This window comes from Podarcis pityusensis (assembly GCF_964106645.2).
Source record: "Podarcis pityusensis genome assembly, chromosome: 10".
In the NCBI taxonomy this organism is placed as follows: domain Eukaryota; kingdom Metazoa; phylum Chordata; class Lepidosauria; order Squamata; family Lacertidae; genus Podarcis; species Podarcis pityusensis.
The window spans coordinates 14,579,207-14,603,276 of record NC_138035.1 but is presented as its reverse complement, the minus strand read 5'-3'; the positions used below and the strand labels follow the sequence as shown (position 1 = coordinate 14,603,276).

General features: G+C 41.5%; 2 protein-coding genes across 4 annotated transcripts in view; one reads left to right on the top strand and one right to left on the bottom strand.

The window, feature by feature from the left end:
- Window positions 1–24,070, bottom strand: part of RECQL (RecQ like helicase) — a 66,173-nt gene that overhangs the window by 16,869 nt on the left and 25,234 nt on the right. Inside the window, exons 1-5 of one of the 3 annotated variants that reach the window (XM_081022863.1) lie at window positions 5,107–5,207; window positions 3,124–3,207; window positions 2,462–2,656; window positions 1,449–1,628; window positions 934–1,040 (exon numbers count right to left, since the gene is read on the bottom strand). In XM_081022863.1, the coding sequence (XP_080878989.1) occupies window positions 934–1,040; window positions 1,449–1,628; window positions 2,462–2,656; window positions 3,124–3,142 (501 nt within the window). In that variant the 5' untranslated portion in view covers window positions 3,143–3,207; window positions 5,107–5,207. Of the gene's footprint in view, window positions 1–933; window positions 1,041–1,448; window positions 1,629–2,461; window positions 2,657–3,123; window positions 3,209–5,102; window positions 5,208–24,070 lie in introns of those variants that run through there. The other 2 variants (XM_081022865.1, XM_081022864.1) reach the window with 2 other exon arrangements.
- Window positions 5,460–20,049, top strand: GOLT1B (golgi transport 1B). Its single transcript, XM_081023341.1, has 5 exons — window positions 5,460–5,717; window positions 10,821–10,912; window positions 12,471–12,649; window positions 13,949–14,030; window positions 16,552–20,049. The coding sequence occupies exons 1-5, from the start codon at window positions 5,693–5,695 to the stop codon at window positions 16,588–16,590; spliced, it is 417 nt and encodes a 138-aa protein (XP_080879467.1). The 5' UTR covers window positions 5,460–5,692; the 3' UTR covers window positions 16,591–20,049.

Here is a 24,070-nt window from a genome sequence, read left to right as displayed (position 1 = left end):
CACTCAAGAACAAGTACCCTAGCTTTAAGGAACATTCACTGCCTTACAGTCATCAAGAAAGCTCCTGACTTGTTCATATTATGAAGGTGAAAACTGTATGTTCCCAAGCTATGATCAAATTCTTCAGCTGAGGAACGTGTGGAATGCATGTCTATGCATTTTCAGAAAATGTAATGCAAACAACTTCCAGTTCTGCCCTATCAAAACCCACAAAATTGGGTATACATGCATCATGCGTCTATCTAAGCACCAGTTGTTTGTCAAACTGAGGTTCAAAAACCACCTGTGGCCACGGTGCACCAAATGATGAATATAGGGTTTCTATATTTTAAAAAGATTTTTGAACCATGCAACTTAATCAAATACTCCTAGACTCAAGTTCAATTCTGTCCCCATTGGCTTTCATTCCTGGGCTGACCTGCTCTAATCAGAATGATGCCTTAAAGGAGGTTTATGTAAGATTCACACACAGACTAGCTGTAGCCAATCCAGACTGTAAAGCTGTAGTGCAGACAGGCAGAATGCCCTTCTCTTCTCAATGAGTTCCTATCGCATGGCTCCATATACCTGGGATACTGGAGGCAGCTAATCGCCTTCTAAGTCAAAAGTTAACCTTACCAGGACAGCAAATCCCATTCCAGAAATTAAGCACGGAACCCAACCCCACTGAGACTGTGTACAAAAGAACAGGTGAACTGAACCCCTTCAATATCAACATTCTAGAGAGGGTTTTCATGAATATTCTATTTCAGAGAATTTTTTTGCCCTTTCACATGCAACTTGTACAAGTCATACGAATAAGCAGAAGGGACATCAGTGACTTGTGGCCGCAGCTTTTAATATATGAGGTAAGCATGTCAGCATTTCTTTCAGATGCCAAATACTGATGCCCATGTTTGGCCGCCAGCCACCTTGCTGGGCAGCCAGCCATACCTTACTGCTTGAGGCGTTTAGTAAAGTCGCAGAAACTTCCAGCTGCTCCAACATCATTAGCTGGTCTTCCATTAGTGAGATCAGAGGACAAATCACAAGTGTGAAGCCTGAAATGAAAAATAACCCCTCGTCTCAAGTCACCGGAAAAGTTCTGTTTCAGCACATGTCAAATAGCAGGATTCTCCACAAACGCCTCTAATGGCAGATATGTCTAGCTTCAGTCATGTTGAGGCCACGATTGGTGCTAAACACGATCTGTATTCGGTTACAAATATACAGCAAGATCACAATTTAGCTTGAAAAGCTATGCTCTCAGTCTCAAATGGCTGCATTTTAATGTTTTAATGTTGCATTTTAATCTTGTTTTTAAGTTGTATTCATTCAACTTGTTTTTATTATTGGTTGTTAGCCGCCCTGAGCCCGGCCTTGGCTGGGGAGGGCGGGGTATAAATAATTTTTTTTATTTATTATTATTTACTATTAATGTCATTTTGCTTATAAGTACAAGTACATACCATCAGAACATACTGCTGGCAGCTGGTAACACAGACTCTTTCCCCCTCCAGTAGGCATCACAAGGAATACATCCCTTCCGCCCATTGTAACATTGATTGTTTCCAATTGCAAAGGCCTAAATTTTCGAAGCTTAAAGTTATTTTGTAACGCATCTCTGACGTTTGCAGACCAGGAAAAATCTGTGAAAAGGAAATAGCAGCCGTACATTTAAAAACAACACTGGAGTTCATTTGATCACAGAATCCCACCCCCACCAAGGTGAACATTGTCTTCCAAGTTGACATTAATCCCCTAAATTGTAAGCGTTGCCTCCATGAGTGTACATAGGTCTGTGGTGAACAACAAATGAGCCTATATCTAATCAGAAGTTAATCCCACTGAGTTCAATGTGACTTACTCCCAGGTAAGTGTGTGTAGGAATGCAGCCTGAGTTACCTGGGATCTGATTTCTGTCTTCCCCTTGCAATTCAAATGCTCATTTGGGGGTGAATACTAAGAACCCTAAGACCAGCAGGCTAAACCTTTCTTGGGAAGTGGAGGGGAAATACAGGAGTGGAGGGGAAATACAGGAGACATACATTTATGTCAGTGTAACCACCATCCTGAAGACAAATATGAAGAAACCTGCTAAAAGCCAAGAGCATGGCTGAGTGGAAGGCTTTCCATTGGCCATTTGTGGGCCAAACTCATTCATTTATGGTAGGTAGGTGTACTGGGAAAGAATTTGCAAACTTAAGTGAAGAAATGAAGATGAAGTCATGCTATCTGTAGAATATTTATTCTGGCAGCCATGGCAACCTTAATGCTTTTATCTCATTTAACAGATGCTCATTTAAAAAATAATAATGAAAAACATCTTTACACACACACCCCTTCAAAATAAGCTACAAGAAACGACCTTGCTGCAAAGTCACATCTCATGCTATTTTAACAGCAAGCAACAGTAATGTTTTGAACTGTTTGACAGTAGTTTTCATGACAGCCCAAGGATTTAAAAATAGTAAGTGCTGACCTTCCTTGTTCCAGTCTTCTGCTGCTGGTTCAATATCTTTGCTGCTCCCGCTCTCTGTGTCAGAAAACTGTTTTATCTTCTTCTTTAGCACTGTCTTTTTCTGAATGAGCTCCTGCTGATGTTCAAGAAGTTCTTGTACCTGGATCTCCAGAGTCTGCAGTTCACTGTCAACAGATGCCAATTCCTCTTCCAGCACTAAGGTAGAAAGATTGCCATGCAAACATATGTTTGTTCCCTTGTCCTAGGCCACATTAACCCACCCCAGGACTCAAAAGGAGTTTAGCAGAGCCTTTTTACTCTTCCTATTAGGAACTCTTCTTTAAACCTTACTCTAAATCAGGAGAGGGCGTCTTCTTTGGCTGGTGGGCCCTCTCACCCACCCCTTCTTCCTATATGCTGGTTTCCTTTGAAGAGAATAATACTTCATGGGGCTGAATTCCTGAGCTCTTATGAAACTTCCATGCCCAGCTCTTTATCCCAAACTACCAGGTACCCCAAGCACTGCCTTCGTATTCAAGTAATTTGTTATACAGCCAGAACAACAAGCAAAATGGCCCATGCACACAAGTTTTATCCAGAAAATAAATGGGGGAGGAAATCAGAGGAACAACATAGGTTTATTGCTAATGGAACAAATAAACTGTAGCCAAAGATCTGGTTACCTGATAGTGTTGTTGTCATCTTCAGTTAGAAGGGCACCTCACTTGGTGAAATATTGACCAAAGCAATTTTCTAATAATTTCTTTCTGTAAAGGTAATTTTGAAAGCATATTATTAATTTTATGAAAGCCGGCAGGCAAGCAGAACAGCTTCTATTGCAGAAACTCTGTGTTCATTAGCACCATATAAATCTCTTTGGGAGCCTTTAAACACTTCCATCTGTACTAGAAAGAGCCAAGCTAAGATCCCACTCCAATATGGAACCACACTCAATATGTCATTATTGTCCACCTCCCATTTCTATGGACTATAGTCACATTTTCTTATGTGGGCATGGGATAGGCTCATGTTCAAATTGCCACTCACCCATTGAGTCTGCAATGCCATGTATGCTAATCTTGGAGTACAGCCCCATTAAACTCAGAGTATAAACATGCATCGGATTATATTGCTCATGATCTAGGGCCAGTCACTCATAATTTAATTTATTACGAGCAAAATTTATACTGCCCTGAGCTCAGGGACAAAATGCCTTCAAGGTGCCTTTTGCAGATTTTTGCTTTCGACTATTTTTGCCCATTTATACTTGGATTTGATTAGCCCACAGATATAAAATTGTCTTATCTTTATGGAATATATTTTAGCCACTAGAGGGCATCACATATATCCACATAGACACCCGTAGTTAAGCAAGGATTTTTTTAACTAACTTGTTTTATGTACGACTCGTCCTCTTACACAAAAGAACAAGAGTGTCTTGCTACATCTTAGAGACTAATAAATTTGTTATTCAGTACATTATTCATGTTACATTGCTATTTATTTTACTACATCTTCGACTGCATAAAACTTCCTGTTGTACTATTTATTTATTATTATTTATATTTATATTACTAGTTATTTATTATTATTTATATAGAGAAACTTATCCCGTAATAAATTTGTTACTCCTCAGTGTGTTTTGATTTTAAGCTGCCTGGGCAAAAAAGCAGAGTTTGCAGGGACAGGGATGTCACATGATTGACAGGTGACATCAGGCAACTGTCAAGGGGGGCACCACACGAACATGTTAGGGATGATGGGAGTTGGAGTGCAAAAACATCAGAGGCGGCACAGGATCCCCATCCCTGCTATACGTGAAATGCTTTCCTAATAAGAACTCGCCACTCATGAAACCAAAAGTCTTTCCAGCACCAGGTTTTCCAACATATCCCCGCAGGTTTTCCAACATATCCCCGCACGCAGTTTTGAATCAATTGTCCTGCTGGATCAGCCTTTGCTAACCTGGTGCCCTCCGAATTCCTGGACTAGGCTGAGTTTCTTTCCACTTTCTTCCCTCTACCCCTCTTTACAATGGGAGGGAACACTTTAGGCCCAGCTAACATCTCCTAAAGCGGCTTGTGTATCACCAATACACAGAAGCAACCCACGTCCACAGGCTTAACAATAGAAGAGACACGATAATTTGGTATTATGATAATAATAATTTATTATTTATACCCCGCCCATCTGGCCGAGTTTCTCCAGCCACTCTGGGCGGCTCCCAATCGAGTGTTAAAAACAATACAGCATTAAATTGGTATTGATATAATGAGGCTATTATTGGAATGTAATTGAAAACTAATAAAAATTACTATTATTTTTTTTTAAAAAAACACAACAACATTAGAAGAGGCACGAGGCACACCGATAGCTCAGTCAGTAGAGCAGGCGACTCTTAATTTCAGGGTCGTGAGTTCAAGTCCCACATTGGGCAAAAATTACCCCCTGGACTAGATGGCCCTCATGGTGCCTTCCAACCCTGCAATTCCATGGAAAGCGAAAGGGGATGGAAAGGGAAGAGAAACAAAACACCCGGCTAGAAACATAGGAAGCTGCCTTACAACCTTCCACAGGCAGAGCAGGTGCTCCGCCCTCCCCTCAGACCACTCCACCCATAAGGACGAGCCCCTTCCCAGCGACTCCCGCCACCCGCACCTACCTACCTAGGAGCGAACATCCCGGGCTCCTCCCTCTCTCCTTCTCCTCAAGACACTGAATGCTCTCCTTTCCGGAAGCTCCTGCCGGCTTCCCCCTTCGCCCCTCCCACTACCTCCTTTCTCGAACGCCCACTTCCGGCATAGCCAACCCAATCGCCGGCGAGCCGCGCTCTCTCCGGATTGGCCCGAGGCGGCCCCGCTCCGCCCCTTTCCACTCTTAGCCGCTGCCACGCGCGCGCTCTCAGTACTCCTCCGTCGCCGTCGTCATCCTCATCTCGGTGGCTCTGAGGTGGCGGGGGGCGGGGAGATAGGAATAAGCCGGGCGCTGATTGGCTCAGCGCGCCCTGCCCAATGGGACGGCGCTTTGGTTCGTTGGCGGCGACGGCGGCAGGAGCGGCAGCCGGGAGGGTCCGGCAGCCTGAGCTGAGGGAAGCGAGGCGAGGCGGGGCTGCGTGTTTCCGGAAGACGTGGCGGCTGCTGCTACCGCTGCTCGCTACTGAGGCGGCTCCGTTCGTCCGCTCGCTCTTCCGCCGGCGGCTCCCACCTCTAAGAGTCCTGTCAGCGCGCACTCCGCGCTGCTCCCGCCGTCGCCATGATTTCCCTCACGGACACTCAGAGTGGGTGAAGGGGTGTGTGGAGGGGGGGCCTGGGGAGGGGGCGTGGGGGAGGGGAACGGGCGCAGAGTTATGTCACGGGCCGGGGAGGAGGGGGCTGGGGAAACCCTTCAGCCAATGAGTCGCCCACTATTAGTGCCATTACAGTACTATTACTAGGGCCACTTGGGTAGGGGGAGTTGAGGAGTGGGGGGGGGACCGCCCCTCTCCTCAACAAACCCAAAGCACACGCTTTGAGCAAACATTGCTGCTGTTCCTGAGAGAGAGAGAGAGAGAGGAAATATAACTTAATATTTTCAGGTTTGGGGAATAGAGGAGCCTTGCAAGTAGGGATGCTGTTTAAAGATAGCAATAGGACATGTGTTTGGGTGTGTGGAATAAAGCAGTTTGAATTACTGTGCTGTTACTGCTATTATACAGTAGGTCACGCCAGTTAGCTCCGATGATTAGAGTATGGTGCTGATTTGTGGTGGGTGGGTTTGTTACACATACTGTTTATTATTTTTATTAATAGATTTATTAGTTGCCTGTCACCCAAATGGGCCACCTGCCTATTCCTGCATTGCAAAGACTAGAAGATCCTTGGGGGTCCCTTTCAACTCTACAATCATAGGATTCCGTAGTTATTAATTGCATTATATCCCGCCTTTCCTACAAGGAGCTCAGAGTAGCCAATGTAGTTCCTCAGCCCACGTTAGCCTCACAAGAGCCCTGTGAGGTAGGTTAGGTTGAGAGCGAGTGACTGGCCCAGCATCACGCACAGTGATCTCCATGGCTGAGTGGGGGATTTGAACATTGGTCTCCCAGGTCCTAGTCCAGCACTCTGTAACCGCTGCACCACACTGTCATGAAGTTCCCTAAGATTATCAGCCCAGGGAAGCTAAGCAGATCTGGGTCTGCTCGGTGCTTTGCCCCATGTATGCCAGCTTGGGTTCCGTGATGGGAGAAATGCCCATTGCTTCTCTCCTGTTTCCAGCCTGCTTAGTTTTTAAACTGAGCACTTGGGAGGGATGGAGTCCTCTGACCATTCTCTGCCAGCCTTCTCGCTCACCTGCATGAAGTTCCTTGTCACCTGTGACTGCCAAGCTAGTGCTTAAATACAGGGTGCCAATAGATGTCCCTACAAAAACGGCAGCAACAACATTTTTTAAAAAAGAAAGCTTGAGAAAGTAACTTCTTGCTGTATTTTACTATTTTTGTTTTGGAACAATAAACATCTCAATATATTGTACATGTTCAGGTAGGTGGAAAATGGTAAATGGAACTAAGTGAGAAAAGAAAGAGAAAGTTCAGTTGATAAGGATGTGAGCAAATGCCACATTCATTTAGAAGTTAAATGCCTTTGGAGAAAAATCTTTAGGGCAGGGATCTGGCATAGAATGCTTTGGGGAAGGTAGAATGAAGGGGCAGAGGAGTGTAAGAATTTGGGAGTTTTAGGAATGTCTGCCTGGAGCATAGTTGTGGTTTGGAAGTCTACTCTGACAAATGAAATGTAGTTTGGGAGTTGTACTGCAGTATGGATTGTCAGATTAACAGAATGGGCAATTTCTCATGTGTGAAGTTTGTGGGAATTCATTTGCCCAGAGGACAGTAATAACCCTGGTCTTCCCAAGTTAGTGATCAAGCTTTAGTATTGTGACATCAGAGGTTCAGGTCTGTTAGAATCAAAAACATCAAAGCTATAAAAATACTAACAACTCAGAGTGGGATATACATATTCTTGATAAAGTTGTTAATTGTTTTGAACCTTGGGGTCCTTTCCAACGCTACATTCTCTGACACATACTAGGGGAGAGATTTTTAGAAGATTTCATTATAGCTTCCAGCGAAACTGCTGTAGTCACCTGTTCACCATACTTCTGAATTTTCTCCAAGGCCATTCCCAAGTAGAATGATTGGTGTAGGTTTATTTGGCTGTACTTCAGTACACCCTGACTTGGGAGTAACCCCTACTGAACTAAATGGGGTGTGTTTCTGAGTAGACATATATTTTACACTGCCCACAGTTTGAAAAACTTCAGAGGAGCAACCTTTTCTGTGCAGTGTGTGATTCTCTCAGTTAAACAAACTAGTACTGCATTTGTTGATGATTTATTTTAAAATAAATCTATCCCATTATTACTCATAGATGTTGCATAATTAGGAGGCGTACACTATTAATGTGAAAGTGGTGAGACTTGTGATGCAATGACACAGTTGAGACATGTTGAAAGGAATATGAATATGAAAGCCCAAGCCAGCATCTGCTTTGTTGTGCCCGTTAAAGCCAAGATTTAAAATTATGCACAATTACCATAGAGGCATCTTTGTATGCTTCATTTCTGCACAAATATCTTGCATAGTCATGTCAGAACTAAAGGAGTGTTCAGAAGCATTTGTATATTCTTATAACAATGCGCAAAAACATGACCATTTTCCTTATACAGTATTTAAATGTTGGCTTTTTGCCTGAGGGGAGATTATAAGCATTGGATTGCTTTTTATGGTACAGCAGTAATTTAGGTTTCTTGTAGAACGCTAGTTGGTTGATGCCACTAAGGATGGGGTGATCCTCAGAGATGAAAGTGTATAAGCTTAGTTTTAATTGTAGTTGGTTATTTGTGGATGGCAAAGAATGTTGGAATAGTGTATGTACTTTTACTGCATAGAAAAATAATATCCTCAAAGCACTGCCTAGCTCAGGGGTGGCTGACCTTTTTTTGGGCCAACGGCCATACTGACCCACATCTAATCCTCAAGGTGAAGTGTAAAAGTGGGTGTGGTCATTTATTTATTTTTAAAATGAACACAATTTGGGGGATGCAAACACTTTTGGCATTAAGAGTTTAGGAACAGGAGATCTTATGGCTGCAGTCAGTAAACAATGCTTTTTTAAAAAAAGTAAGGCATGAGGGTGGGGAGGCGGAAACAAAACCTTCTGGCCTCATGGGATCACAGTGGGTTTTGTTTTTTAATTTAAATTTTGGGGTACACCTCAAAAACATATCTTTCTGCATTGCTCTAATACATGGGTCAGAGAAGGTTTGCATCCCTTACCACTTATGATTACCCCCTTAATCACTGTTTTTAGCTTTCAGCAGAACTGTGATTTGACTAAAATTTTGGGTACTTTGGGTTAGGACTTACGGGTTCCGTCAGGGGCTTGCTTACCTTTCTTCCATGATTTGAGCACTGCTGTTTTGTGTAATATATTGATCAACTGAGGACTCCTTAATAAGATATACCATATTTAAGAAAATGCACCATGCACTATTTGTGTATAAGACGACACCTTATTTTAAACTTCAAAAATTTAGGAAAAAATATAGTCTTATATATGGAAAAAGACGGTAATTGTTGAATACAAAATTTATCATAGATCTTGTTTGAACTGTTTGAACTATGTCTGTTTTAACACATACATTATGTGTTAAGAAGTCAGACTTCTGTTTGCAGGGCATATTTTTTCCATTTAGATTTTTTGATTGGAAAAATCAAAATAGTTTAAATTTTTTCTTAGGGTATTGGTCCAGACCCTCTCTTAAGAGCTGTTCATAACTTTTCCAAGACAGAAGACATGATCCATCTTGTTTTTGTTGTGATTCATAGAGCAATTCATTAATAATTTTTAAAAACCTAGTTCTTGACAGTGTCATTGTACAGCTGTTTAGATGAGATAGTGACTGCAGAAGCTTTGAATTTATCCTGTAGAGTATTTGGACTGAATGAAACTTGCAAAAATAATCTCTGGCTGAAAATGAAATCCAATTTCTTTTAAACGGAGATTTAGCTTTCTGGTGAAACTGATACTTATAAGTTACTCAGCTTATTCAGTAAGGACTATTTCCATTTTGCTGTGGGCAGGTACATAAATACACTTGACACTAATCTTCTGGGGAAAAAATCCGTTCTACTTGTTGCCAACGTCCCTAATAGCGCAGCCTTTTTGTTTTGCAGCCTTTTTGTTTCCAGAAAACGCAGCAGTTTGAAACAAGCTTCTCAAATTAATGGTTCAAACTTAGCCACTTAACTTATCTCCTCTTTAATCAGATAGGTTTGTGTGAAAGTCATACAAATAGGTAAACCGGATAAATTATATCTGTTAATTGTGTACATACATATGCAGTCCTGTGACTAGCAGGTGTTCTGTCCTTTTTCCAAGTTATTCTTACTAGTAGTATTGTGCATTTCGCAGGGCTTTGAGAGAGAAGAGAAGACATGGCACTTTTTCTTTAAACATGATATTGCCAGTTCTATTTTGAAAGAGAATGCACTGGATGATCTGTTTTTACTTCAATCATGTATAAACTTCATGCTGGTTACTCTTCTGAAGACATCATAATACAGTTACCAAGCATATTAAATTAATGGTGTTGTAGGTGTGAAGCAGATAACATAAGGAAAACGTATGATCACAGCTGAATCTCTAACTCAATGTGTTTGCTCATCTACGCTTTTGCCCTGCACTTTCTAGGCACAAGTTCTTACTTTGAAGCTCAGTGTCCGAGTACTTTTTCTTTCGTGGATTCAGCAGTAAAGAGTGGATTTTCACAGGGAAAGCACCAGGGCTAAAAAAGCAAAAGCACTCAGACGCAGAGCTTTAAAACACAGAGCTGTGCCTAGATACATTGCACAAAAGGAAGTCTGGATGAGCCCAGAGTACAATACAGTGGTACCTCAGGTTACATACGCTTCAGGTTACACACACTTCAGGTTACAGACTCCGCTAACCCAGAAATAATGCTTCAGGTTAAGAACTTTGCTTCAGGATAAGAACAGAAATCGTGCTCTGGCGGCGCGGTGGCAGCAGGAGGCCCCATTAGCTAAAGTGGTGCTTCAGGTTAAGAACAGTTTCAGGTTAAGAACGGATCTCCGGAACGAATTAAGTACTTAACTCGAGGTACCACTGTACTTGATGGACCCTTATGAAGCAGCTCCCTGCATCATTGCATGTTTCCTGCCTGAAACAGGGCAAATGTAATTTGCAGCTGTGGGGGAGAGCTGGTTTTAAATACACATCGGCGAATGTTGTGATCGTAGCTTGCAAAAGAAAGTTCTGCGTATTTTATTATTACGTGCTTTGGGGGGGGCCCTACATAATGCTAACTCTCTCCTTTTTTATTGCAGAAATTGGAATGGGCCTCACAGGTTTTGGAGTGTTTTTCCTTTTCTTTGGAATGATCCTATTTTTTGACAAAGCACTTTTGGCTATTGGGAATGTAAGTGATATTTTGCATGAGTGACATTCACATGAACTGTGAATGTGCTTCTCTCTGAATATACAGTGTAGTGGGATGGATAACCTGGGGGGCGGGTGAGTTAAATCTTGAGGAACACCTCGTCTAGGGCACACTAGAGAATCATAGGATCACCTTGACCATATATAGTTGAGGATGGTGTTGTAGCTTGGTTGATGCCTTTCCTCTCCACAGCAAAGTGAAAAACGTTGAACAGTCAGCAGCTTTGTACCCTGGGTCGTATCTAACAATTATAAATGTTTAAAACATCTGAAAACAAACCAAACATCCTCAGAACTAATATTGTCTAAGTCTGTAGAAAAAAATTACTTTCAACCACCAAACACTTTGATGAACAATAATGTTTTAAAATGCTGCCTAAAAATGAATGAGTGGGACAGACACACTTCACAAAGAAGGGCATTCCATAAGCGGGTTTCTGTTATAAAGAAGGCCCCGTCACAGATCAGCACCCAGGAGCAGCAACACCAAGAGGCTTCATTTATCTCAGTGTAACTGAGTAGAACATTAGGTTATGGAGCCTTAAGCACCAGCCTGCCACCTAATGAGTTAGCCACATTAATTAGTCCTGTAAATATTTAATTTCTACAAATAGCTAGAGGTAGTGAATTAAAAGTCTCTATAGTCAAAAGGCTTATTTCCGCTTGGCAGTTGGTGTAGCTCCCATATGCCAGAAACTCATTTCTAGATAAGTCTTTGATTTCTAGCTTTCCTTCTTTATCACGAGGATGCACTCACAATAAAAGTGCATATTTTGTTGTGATAAATATAGGATTGATCAAACTGATGAGAACTCCCTATTCAATATGGATTTCTGCTATTCCAGAACCTGGCCAGTAATTTGGGTTTCAAAAAATGGTACCAGGATTGACCCTGCAGAATGGCAGTAGATCCTTTGATCCAGTTAGACTATCATTACTTTATTGTTACCCTTCTTACTACCATGTTTCAACATAGTTAATTACCACCCTGTAGTTGTTTTGTAAGCTTACAGTACAATTGTTTGGGACTAGGCTGAACGCCTTGATGAAGTCCAGGTACATCAGTTTTCCCCCCTGCTTGATTAAATCACAAACTTTTTTTCAATGTAATGCCCGTTTTCCAGCACAAATTGTTCTTAAAGTCATGCTACTACCACTCACATTAAGTGCTTACAAATTAATTTATTTGCTGCAATGAAGTCTGCTTTTGTATTGTGCCAGCATTGTGAAAAATCCCTTTGACACATTCATGTTTCCTTCCAGAGTTAATTAGTGTCATAGTGGTAACAAGAGACTGCATTCTGGTTTTGGACATCTGTTGTTGTTGTTGTTTTTTATGTTCTATGAATACCCAGGGTGGAATTCAGCTAAGTCTTACTCAACATAAACCCATTGAAAAATTGAAATGAATATGACTAAGTCAGGGTCATTAATTTCAACAATCTACTTTTAGTAAAATATAGTCTATTGCCCCCTTTAAAATTTCTGAAGGTGTGCTCAAATACTTTTTTATTCATTATGAAATTAATTTTTTGTAGGTTTTATTTGTGGCTGGCCTGGCTTTTGTGATTGGTTTAGAAAGGACATTCAGATTCTTCTTCCAGAAACACAAAGTGAAAGCCACAGGCTTCTTTCTGGGTGGTGTACTTATAGTTCTTATTGGCTGGCCCTTGATAGGAATGGTCCTTGAAATTTATGGCTTCTTCCTCTTATTCAGGTAAGATTTCTTTGCTGGTCTTCGCTTTTGTTTGGGGCAGTAATGATTTTTTCTAATGTGGAGTGCTTTTGACAGTCAATGAAAAAATAGTTTTGTACATGACAGGTTATGTGTGTGTGTGTGTAAGAGAGATTCATCAAGCAGAACACTTGAGGAAATTGTCCCTTTCCCTTCAAAATTCACTATCCAGTCTTTAACAGTTTTGCATTGACAACGGTGCAATTGTAACCAGAATTTCCTCTTCAGCAGGAATTGGAAACAGGGTTTGAAACTGGTTTGTTAACCAGGAGCCTGGTAAATGCCAACTACTGTTAATTAGAGGTAGTATGTATGGCTCAGGTCAGCAAGGGGAGATTCTCAACACAGGGACAGAAGCATATGAATCAGTGTTGTTGCATCTTGATTGCGTACGTGATGGCTCATTCACACAAGCTGACACTTGATGCTGCAGACATCAAATGATGAGCATTTATAGGAATCCCAAAAGAGGTTAACCAGAACAAAAGCATCCACATGAATCCCTTAATCCTTCTTTGTAAGGGATGTATCAATGGCAGATCCATAGGTTTGCCTTAGGATTCCTACCTGTTATTAATCTTACTCCACTTGATTTGATATTTTGCCTCTCATGCTCTTTACACAGCAATTGCTTTTCCATATAGAGGAAAAGAACCTAGAAAGTTGCACTTGGATTGGATTCTTGCACATAACTTATTTCTCACATAACCATGCTTCTTTGTGTACAGATATAGTAGTCTATATCCGGAATCACTGTTCAGTGTTGGACATCATATTTGCTGATTACACAAAGCTTTACAGCTTGTCTTTCATCGTACAAAGTCTGGTACCTCGCTTCATTTAAAGATTTTCAGACACTTTGAGACTAAGATTTCATTTTGGACTTGTTATGGTTTGAAGGAATTCTATAAAAGATTGTCTATTGCATATGTACATGGCCAGCGTGTTGCCTAGACATTGCTGACGTTCTCTTTGCAACATGGGTTTGTTTGGTTACTTGTGTACAGTATATGCAGGTATACTTGCTGCAAAATTAGATTTATGTCATCTATATATGGCTTTCATGCATTTTCCTATAAGAATCTGTTTCCATGTAGGAAGTCTATTGACATTTGAAGTTGCCTGAAATGTATAAGGATTTTGTTAAGAGTATATTACTTACCCAGAAAGGGTGGGGGAGCAAATGCCGTATGAGAGAGTGTGCATTTTTTGGTACAAAACCTGAGCAGTTTGTGTTGTAATGCTGCCATATCTAACCTGTGACACTTTCTTCATTTAAAGGGGCTTTTTCCCTGTGGTGGTTGGTTTTATTAGAAGAGTGCCGGTCCTTGGCTATCTCTTGAATTTACCTGGCATTAGCTCAGTAAGTATTAAAACTAATTTACATAAGCTTTGGGATCGCTGCTCTGAAGTTCCTAAGTTGTTTGTCCTGTTTGCCAGCCCACTACATATGTGGACTGTAGGAGATGAAATGCAGCACAGATACAATAATTGACTTTTTAATATTTTGAGTGTGCAAATATCTTAAAATATTTTAATTTATGTCCTGAAGAGCATCTTTGATTTATTTATTTTTAAAATAAAGTTGCACACACCCTTAAAAGAATCTGGGGCAGTGGGAGGTGTATTGCCTTCTTGTTATTTTGTGCAAAGACATGTATTCAACATATGAGCTATCACATACCTGAATGTGCAGCATATGTGACTCTATACCTAAAAATATGAGTGGAATTCTAAATTATGCTGGTTCCATATAAACAAATGCAACACAGTATTAGCCAAATCTTCATGATACATCATGATTTCCAAACATTTGTAGAGGATGATTCACTAACAATTTGTCTGTCTTTGGGATCTGCCTTTTCAATCTCATCCTACTTACAGACACAAATTTCCCTTGCCTTCAGTATATGCTGCCAGATAATTTGGCAACTCCACCTGTGACTTGTAGAGAATGAGTGTTATATTATTGTGCTCCTTAGGCACAATGAATCATGGTTTCTTATACCATTAGCTGAATTTGGTTTTGGAGCTTCAGGTTAATACCAGTTTTAGTAAAGAAATTGTTTGGCTCTCGTATTTCTGACATGAACATGTTGGTACCCAAAGTTTATCATGTCATTTATAAGCACCTGTCCAGGTGACCTGTGCCAATACAAAATATTTGCCATCTGCTAAACTGTTTTTTTTAAAAATGCGATTTCACCCCAAAGCTGACTAAATGTTAAGCCTTCCAACTCTAACACTCTGAGGAACTGTAAGTTTTCCCAAGATGCAGTCTGAAAGCCACTATTACCCTCCAGATGTTTTGAACTACACCTCCCATCATCCCTGGATGGAGCTGATGGAAATTGTAGTCCAAAAATCCCAGAGGGCACCATGTTGAGCAAGGCTGGGGTGTCTTATGTTAGTGGCTTTCAGACTTCCCAATTAAAAGATCAGGGAAGCTTTTCCACAAGACAACTTACCCACCACTACTTCTCTTCCCTTGTGGTGTGCCACTGCAAAGAAGTTTGGGGTATCTTCTAGGATGCTCTGTTCACTCAGGATGATTAAGAGCCCCTATTGCGCACTGCAGAACAATCCCTAGAGTCCTTTGCAATAGACACTCAGATAACTGTTGTATTCATGGACACTTCAAATTTGGATCCAGTAGTTTGAATATTGATAACTGAACTTTGAAAGCTAGTTTTATGTGTACACCACATTAAAACTGAGCAGACACCATAGTTGTATTGTTCAATGTTTAGGCAGCTCAATGTTGAATTAAAGGAAGAGAGCAGGCCCATCTCCTGAGAAGCTGTTGAGGACCATCATCTCTGTGGCTCACTGACTGCTCCTGCCAGCCACTCAGCTCCTGTTCTGGCCATGATATTCATTATGTTATAGCACATACTTTTTTAAAAGGCCCATTCATGTAAACAAACATGGTGTCCTCCTTGTGGGTGCTGCCGTATTTGTTTGTGCCTGTAATGGCCGGCTTTTGTTTTTGCATTATGCATGCTTGAACATATGTGGTATCATAAGCACAGTGGCTGGAATTTGATCATAGGCAACTCACTATAAACTGACAGTGCTAAACGTATGGTGTATGAGATTGCACAGTGACTTCTGACTTCATTGTGGCCACAATGGCCTTTAGGGTGGGGCAGAAGCAATTCTATCTCTGCTCCATGATGTCCTTTCTCTGCCTGGTAGTGTGCCCTTTCACAGCTTGTGCATCTAGCTTATGCTGACGCAGTAGTCTCAGCATCCCCACCCTAAACACTTCCTTGCCAATGCCATAATTTGTACGGTTGATCCAAAAGCCTAAATAATATAGATGGATTTTTTCTTATGTTACATCTATTTAACCATTGTTGTGTTCAGTCCCTTGATAATCTGGCTTTACATCTTTCTCATTCTTGGTCTTTACGAATATCATTTATAAATCGGTTTTCATGGAGTTAAATCCTTATTGAAAAGTTAATTGTTGATGTTTTCTTCAAAGCCTGCGTAGGCTCAGGAGACAGTCCCCAGTAATGGTTAGTTGAAAATATCATATTCAGTCTATTAATGCATGAATGGCTGATGTTTTTATTTTTTCTTTGGGTTATTGAGCTAACAGTTTTTTATATTTGCATTTCTTTTGGATTTTTTTCCCCATTCTGTTGCATCTTCATGTTGCTCTGTGTCAACATAAAAACATACCACGCCTAAACACTGTTACAATGCAAATTGCATCACAAGGTCTTCCATGAGACCTTGGTGCGTACTATTTGAATATGATCACACCTGGCCATCTACTTAAAAGCTCAGCAATGCCTACATGTTGTTTGAAGTAGTTTGCACCTTAATTACTCTCTCTCCTCTGCTCCCACCCCCTTTCTCTCTTTTCCTGGCAGCTTGTAGATAAAGTTGGAGAAAGCAACAGCATGGTATAATGGCAAGTGTGCCGAAGACTGGTTCTAAACTTATATTATTTATAAGGTCCTTCTGAAGAAAAGATCAGCACAAAGATTCTCTTGTGTACAGAGGCAAAGTTTGTAACGATCTTGACGTAAGTTTTTAATTTACACCATAGTCTGCAAAATACATTTTTAGCAAAGAGCAAGTGTGCAGCCAGGACTTTAAGCACCAGGAATTCTGTGAATTGAACTGAAGAAAAAGTCATGGGGAAACCCATGGTATTAAAACTGTTCAAGACTACTTAATGCTTTTGGGATATGAGCTAAATGCAGCAACTTCCCCCATGGAACTAACAGTGCCTGTAACTTTTACCTCCTACTTTTGAAAGTGTAGCAGAGCAAATAGGAGTCACCCTTCTCTCTTTCTTCCTGCCAAACTCCTCCCCTCTCTTGAAAGAAGGTAAATCACCCCTTCTTACATTTTTTCTTCTGCTGAAAGCAAGAGTTCCCATAAGCATGATGCGCAGTGTGTTTTAAGATGGATTGTCGTCTTTAACTGTGTGCGATAGCAGAGGATTCCACTGCACGAACATGCCGTATAAACCATGTAAATGTGTGGCTGAAATACTGCTTTGTAGGAAAATGTTTAAAGCCAAAGGTAAATTCTGATTAGGTGTGTATTTACCTTTTGGAATATGCAAAAACTAATGATTTTTTGTACTAAACGTCAGTCTTAAACCACTCTTGGTTTTAATATCCATTTAGTTTGGCAGGGATTATGGGAACCAATTTTACACTCCTTTTTGACTGGTTCTCCTTGATACATGTTACATCTATTTATCACAAAAAGGATAGAACCCTTTCTTACTGAATACGTTTTCCGTGCATCATGTTTAGCTCCTGAAATGACTTGTTTTAAGGTGCTCAGCACATTTTATGAACTCGGACCTGCTCAGCTAGCTGAACCTCTGAAAAGACACTCCATTCCTGAATATTCCTCCTCTCTTGTCTGCAGCCAGTGTAACATCCTGCAGCATGTAATATCCTGTTTTGTACATTGGCAAAGCACCGGGTTATGCCGTAAAGGCACTAAGATTTGGGCATCCTATCCTTGTTTTAGGAGAGCATGTTACAAAGCTAATTTATTATGTAAATAACTTTTTCGGAAAACTAAGTAAAAAAATATTAAGTATGCTGGGAGGAAGTCTTGGAGAATTGTATTGTAGCAGCATTGATCAAGTGCCACATCTCAAGGCCATTTTTTATTGCTGTGGCTTAATTTTTTCCTATCCCAGCATTTAGGAAGGATGCATATTTCAGCACCTGAAGAGTTTCTAGGCCACTTCAGGCATTCCACCGAAGTGGCCAGTGTGGAAGTGTGAATTGACTTACACTGGGACAGAACTTGCTTTGTCCCCATTGCTCCGAAGAAGATGCAGACATCTAACGGAAAGGAGGCACGGCTATTTCTGCTTCCCACCACGTCTGTGGAATGTCTGATTGTGGCTCTTGTACAAATACCTAGTTCAAACTGGTGTTTGTAGGCAAAGCTGCATATAATCCCCCATCAAGATGAACATCTATCATCTGACTTGCGTGAGCATTTCTGTTGATGCAAACTGATTTTGAAACACCGGTATAAACCACTCTTGTCTGTTAATGCCTGACAGAAGTAGCCATTTTAACTGAATGAGTGATTATTTAAAGAGACATTTTTAGTTGTGGTAAGCCAGTTTTTTATTAAAAAAAAACCTTTGAAAAAGTAATTGATGCTTCTAGTTGAAAGAGCAAACGTTGCATGAGCTTCCCCATTTTGCTGGTTTCCTCTTGAGGAAAGAAAACTGTCTCTTAGGAAATAGAGCAATAGAGTTTTGTTTTTGCCAAAAAGCGCTGAAATTGGTTTTCTTCAGTCCTGAAGCCATTTGTGTACCCCTATATCAATCTCACTGTGACAGATGTTGCTGCCTGGGGGAAAAAAATGGTTCCCGGGTTCCAGCTGCAATTCTGAAAAAAATAAAAATGCAAATCCTATTGAATCAAATGGGACACGCTCATGAAATAAGGTTTTGCAGCTCAAACTTTTTTCCTGGTGCTGTCTATGCACTACTGTTTAAGCAGAACACCTCTGGCATATGCTTGATAATCCCCACATGCAGGTTTAACTGCACAGGAGTGCATTCATGAGTCATTCCTGTATCTGAAATCCATTAACCCATATTTGGGGCTCCAAGGGATATGCTTAAGCTTTGGAGCAACTGAGCAATTCACACATCATTCCTAGAGTTGTTCAGATGTTGCTTTGACTTTGGGATTCTACCTAGGAAGAGCTCTGGAGCAGGTCACATATTTCTGTGTTCTCTTCCTTGCCCCTCACTTATGATGAGTAGGAACTAAATGAACAGAGGAGAACCATCTATGCTCCTGATTCAGCCAGGTATTACCAAGTTAGGGAGCTCCTATGTTCAGATAAATGCCAAATTTCCCTCCTTTCTTCCTGTAGTTAGGGGAACAGGAGGAAACTGGTCCTACTGGGTACAATCTCATAAAGAAATACTGTCTAAATGCACCCTTAGATTAATCATGCCCATGTCATGTTCTCATGGCTCTGGTTTCTGGTTTCCTTGCAAGTAGGACGGACCTATGTTGCTAAATAGTGTATGGCGGTAGCACTGTAGTCCTCTAGAAAGTAAAAGCGAAGACAATTGACTTCTTAAAATGGCCCGATTTGATAGAAATCCTGCCGTTTTGTGGCGAGTGTTGCATTAATCTTTAAGCGCCTCTTTAAACAGACAGCAAGGGCAAAAGTGGTCAAGACACACAAACACCCAGTACAGTTCTTGTTTTGACTTCCCACAGCCCTGTATGATTAGAAAGACATGCAGATTACTTCTGCACACAAAAATTGTTGCAAGACTTTAAGAATGGGTAGTACCTCTCTCACTGCCCTTCAGCGAAATAGAAAGTTCTTCAAAAGTTAGCTCCCTTCTGAGTTCAGAGGATTCCGAAGATCTATGTTGGGGCAACATCCTGAAGCTTCTCAAGGCTTTGACTTGTAATAGGTAGGAGAGGTGAGTTGTGAGCAGAGCATAACACCTGCAATTTCCAAGGTAATGTTCCTTGGCAGATACAAAATATATATATTTTGTGATGTTGGTATTATGATAGAGGTCAAAATTAATTTGTGCAAAGTTGGTATTATGATAGAGGTCAGAACGACTCCTTAGCCTTAAGGCCACTATCCTATGTCTTTTACTTGGGAGTAAGCACACTGAACTCCGTGGGGCTTACTTTCAAGTATGACATGCATAGGATTGGGCTGCATGTGTTGTACTCTTTCGCAGAAAAAACAATCTGTAACAACAAAATACATTTTCTCACATTTAAATGTAATTCTTTATTGCTGCTTTAAGAATCACATGAGAATCTTGTCCTAGGGAAAAAAATACTGTAAATACACTTGTCATACCTTGAATAAATGGGTACTTTTTCTATTAATCGGCATTGGTGTCCTCTTTTAAATCTTACTCCTTAAATGCTGTTGTTTTGTTGTTGTTGTTATAAAAAAGACTTTACCTACCTGAGCAGTTTTGTTTCTCTGTTCCCCCAAGGTATGTGGGGGTTTTTCTTTTGAGACTGAAAAGTATAACCCATTTTCCATCACATTAATGAGAAATTAATGGGATTAGCACTGCTACCCAGACACTTTGAGAAACAACTTGAAGAATGTGTCTATCGAGACACTGTGCTTCTTGCCAATCACAGGGGCTGATGTTGCACATCTCTTGTCACTTTGGTCAGGCTGTGAAGTTCTTGGATCAAGTTTCAGAAGTTAAACAGAATAAAGCACAGGTGGCTAACCTTTGCCCCTCAAGGGGTTGTTAGACTTCAGCTCCCAGCATCCCTAACCATTCACCATGCTAGCTGGGGCTGATAATAGATGGGAACTCACTCCCAACTGAAATTAGATGGAGCAAAGGCATTTTAAGATAGTTTTCTGTTCCTATGTTGCATTTTAATTGTTCTTTGCATGATTATCTAATACATTATGCACACTGCTTAGAAATTCTGAATATTAAGCAGTATATAAATACCTGAAATGTTTTTTTTTTTAAAACAGAGCATCTGAAGGGACACAGGTTCACCATCTCTTAGATAAAGTCAGTGCTTTTTTCTAAAAAAAATGTTTAGGGGTACTCTCATTTTCCTACTCATACCGAAATACTGCCCCTCAGTGAGGCCAAACTTAGATTCACAAAATGTTTAGGGGTATGCGTCCCCCTGCGTCCCCCCAGAGAAAAAGCACTGGATAAAGTATATCCCAGCATGGAGACAACTCACATGGGGAAGTGTCTCCTCCTGATTGCTGCCTGTTAGCTGAGAGGCAGTGCCATATAGTGGTTAGTGTTACAGGTTTGGACCAGGCAGGCTCAGATTGAAATCCATACAAAGCCACAAATCTCACTGGGTGATTGACATTGGGCTAGTCACTCTTCTTAGCTTAAGGCAGCACACAGTAGCGTTTCTTCCTGAAATTTTGAGGGAAGCCTTAAAAAAAGTTTTTAAGAAGCTAAGAAAAATAATCATTGCCGTGGTGCATGAGTAGACAGGATTGGAAGTTGCATATGTTTCTAGGAGTGTCTCCAAAAAGACTTGGCAAGCTTGCTTCATTAACATCCATGTCCCTTTAAAAAGGAAAAAGAAGGGGGGAAAAACCTGCATTTCAGAAACCACACAAGCACATTTCACTAAATTTTCAATTTTGGACTTGTTTGTCTACAGCAGTTTTGGCACTAGTGCCCTAGAAATAAGGTGTGGTTTTTCGAATAGGCAGGATTAATCTGGTCAATGATCCTGCAAAGAGCTTATCTAAAAGCAGCCAGACATACTCTTCCATTTATCTTTCCTAATAGTAAAGCTGTCTTTGGGGGGGGGTCCCCTCTACAAGAGATCCTCCTGCTACTGTGGCAGCTGCCTCAGGATAATTTATTAGGTTTCCTAAAGCAGCTCCTGAACTGATGCAGATTTGCTGGCGGCTGGCAAGGCTGACAGGAAGCATTTGCTGCGCAACAAATCAAACCCAAAGTACCATTTCATTTCGTATCGACTTTCAGGCCATCCCTGAAGTAGACAAAAGAGAGTTTTGGCACGCATGCAGCTGCCTTAAGAATTGGTTGTCTGGGGGTCTTGTTATTTTGAAGCCTGGTTGTAAACATACCTACTAAGTTTTGTGGTGAGACCGTTTTGAAAATAGGTGAGGAGGTCAATAGCATGCGCAAACATGAAAGAGAACTACGCTGTAATCATACATACCAAAATGTATTGTACCTTAATGCAGAGAGAGTTGAATCCTTCCTAACCTGCAACAGCAAACAGGTGAGTTTGTGTGTGGGAGGGGGAACACGATAAGAGGCTTGTAACATCAAATTACGTACATGCTACAGATGGATGGATATTTCTTCTTGCGGGTTACCCAGGACACATAAAAAGGAAGGACCTGTGGCATAATGGTTAGAGTGCTGGACTAGGACCTGGGAGTCCAGGGTTCGAATCCTCACCCAGCCATGAAGCTCACTGGGTGACCTTGGGCCAGTCACCCTGTCTCAGCCTAACCTACCTCACAGGGTAGTTGTGAGGATGAAATGGAGAAGAACCATGTGCCCCACTTGGAGCGCTTTGGAAGAAAAATGTGGTATGTAAATGTAAGAAGTAACATACAAATGGTTATGCGATTTGCTGCCACCAGCTCTGGTGGGTGGCTGCTTGCAGGCTTAGGTAGCTTTTAGAGGGATCTGAGACAAATTAATAAGTGGTGCTGTGGGTTAAACCACAGAGCCTAGGACTTGCTGATGGGAAGGTCGGCGATTCGAATCCCCGCGATGGGGTGAGCTCCTGTTGCTCAGTCCCTGCTCCTGCCAACCTAGCAGTTCGAAAGCACGTCAAAGTGCAAGTAGATAAATAGGTACCGCTCCGGTGGGAAGGTAAACGGCGTTTCCGTGCGCTGCTCTGGTTCGCCAGAAGCGGCTTAGTCATGCTGGCCACATGACCCGGAAGCTGTATGCCAGCTCCCTCGGTCAATAAAGCGAGATGAGCACCGCAACCCCAAAGTCGGTCACGACTGGACCTAATGGTCAGGGGTCCCTTTACCTTTACCTACAGCAAAAGGTTGTAGTGATGAACTGCTGTTCAGGCATCCAGCAACTCCATTCTATCTTTCTCCCCATTTCCTCCCAACAGTTAGCATTTTGTGCCCACTGAGCATGACCTGTTTGTAGCGGGGTGCCTTCTCCAATTTTGGGTGTGTTTGTGTGGGCATACTTGTATCTATTCCCAGCTACATTAAAATCCTGGATTCCTCCTTTGCTTTCTTTGGACAGCTCTTGCTTCTGTCTCTGGGGATATCTAAATAGGTCTCCTCAGTATGAACCTGGAAATGACCTATCCAGACAACTGGATACTTGTCTGCACCCTTTTTGTATCTCTGTGCATCCCATGCCCCATTCTAGTCTCCCTGGGTGGGTGGGTGGGAGACGGCTTCCTACTTTGGCATTTTTTTTACCTTCTAAGGGACAAGGAACCTTTGTCCCTCCGGATGCTACATGAACTCATCCCTGACGATGGGGTGGACAGGAGTTCATCAATATCTGGAGGGCCAGAGTTTCTTCACCGCTGCTCTAAATGTTATGAAGTCCTGGGATTATCCTGAGTTTGCTGATACTTTCCTTTTGTGCCTGGGAAGACTTGAATCAGAAAGAAAGGGAATGGTGGAAGATAGCCCTCTTAATAGCTGTTAACCATGTTGACTAAACAGAACCTCCAGGTTCAGAGGCAGTCTATCTCAGTCTAATGAATTACCTTCAAGCCTTGCTTGTGGGCTTCTTGGAGGCATCTGGTTGGCCAACGCCACATTAGATGGAGCATTTGATAGGATCCCACAGAGCTTTATGTTCCTAAAGGCATTACTTTGGTCAAGAGACACAACCGCCACAAGGACTGTTAAAATACAGTGGTACCTTGGGTTACAGACGCTTCAGGTTACAGACTCCACTAACCCAGAAATAGTACCTCGGGTTAAGAACTTTGCTTCAGGATGAGAACAGAAATTGTGTGTGACAGCACCGGGAGGCCCCATTAGCTAAAGTGGTACCTCTGGTTAAGAACAGTTTCAGGTTAAGAACGGATCTCCAGAACGAATTAAGTTCAAGGTACCACTGTATATGGATGTTTTGCCATCTAACCTTGAATGTGCCTAGGGATAAACTTTATGAACTTTGTAATGAATTTAACCTGTATCCCTCGGAAACCTGAAAGGTTGCCCTGGAACTAGCACTGGGGTCTGGACGTGGGTGTCCTGTGAACTGAGTCCCCGCCCAACGTCCCTAGCAAGTTGATTCTAGATTTTTTTTATTAAAAGCCTTGCGAAAGCTGGTTGGCAAATGGATTCTAGCATCACCATTCACTGCTGGGTTATTATTTGAGCATTTCCATGGCAACCCTCACACTCTACCTTCTGATCTTG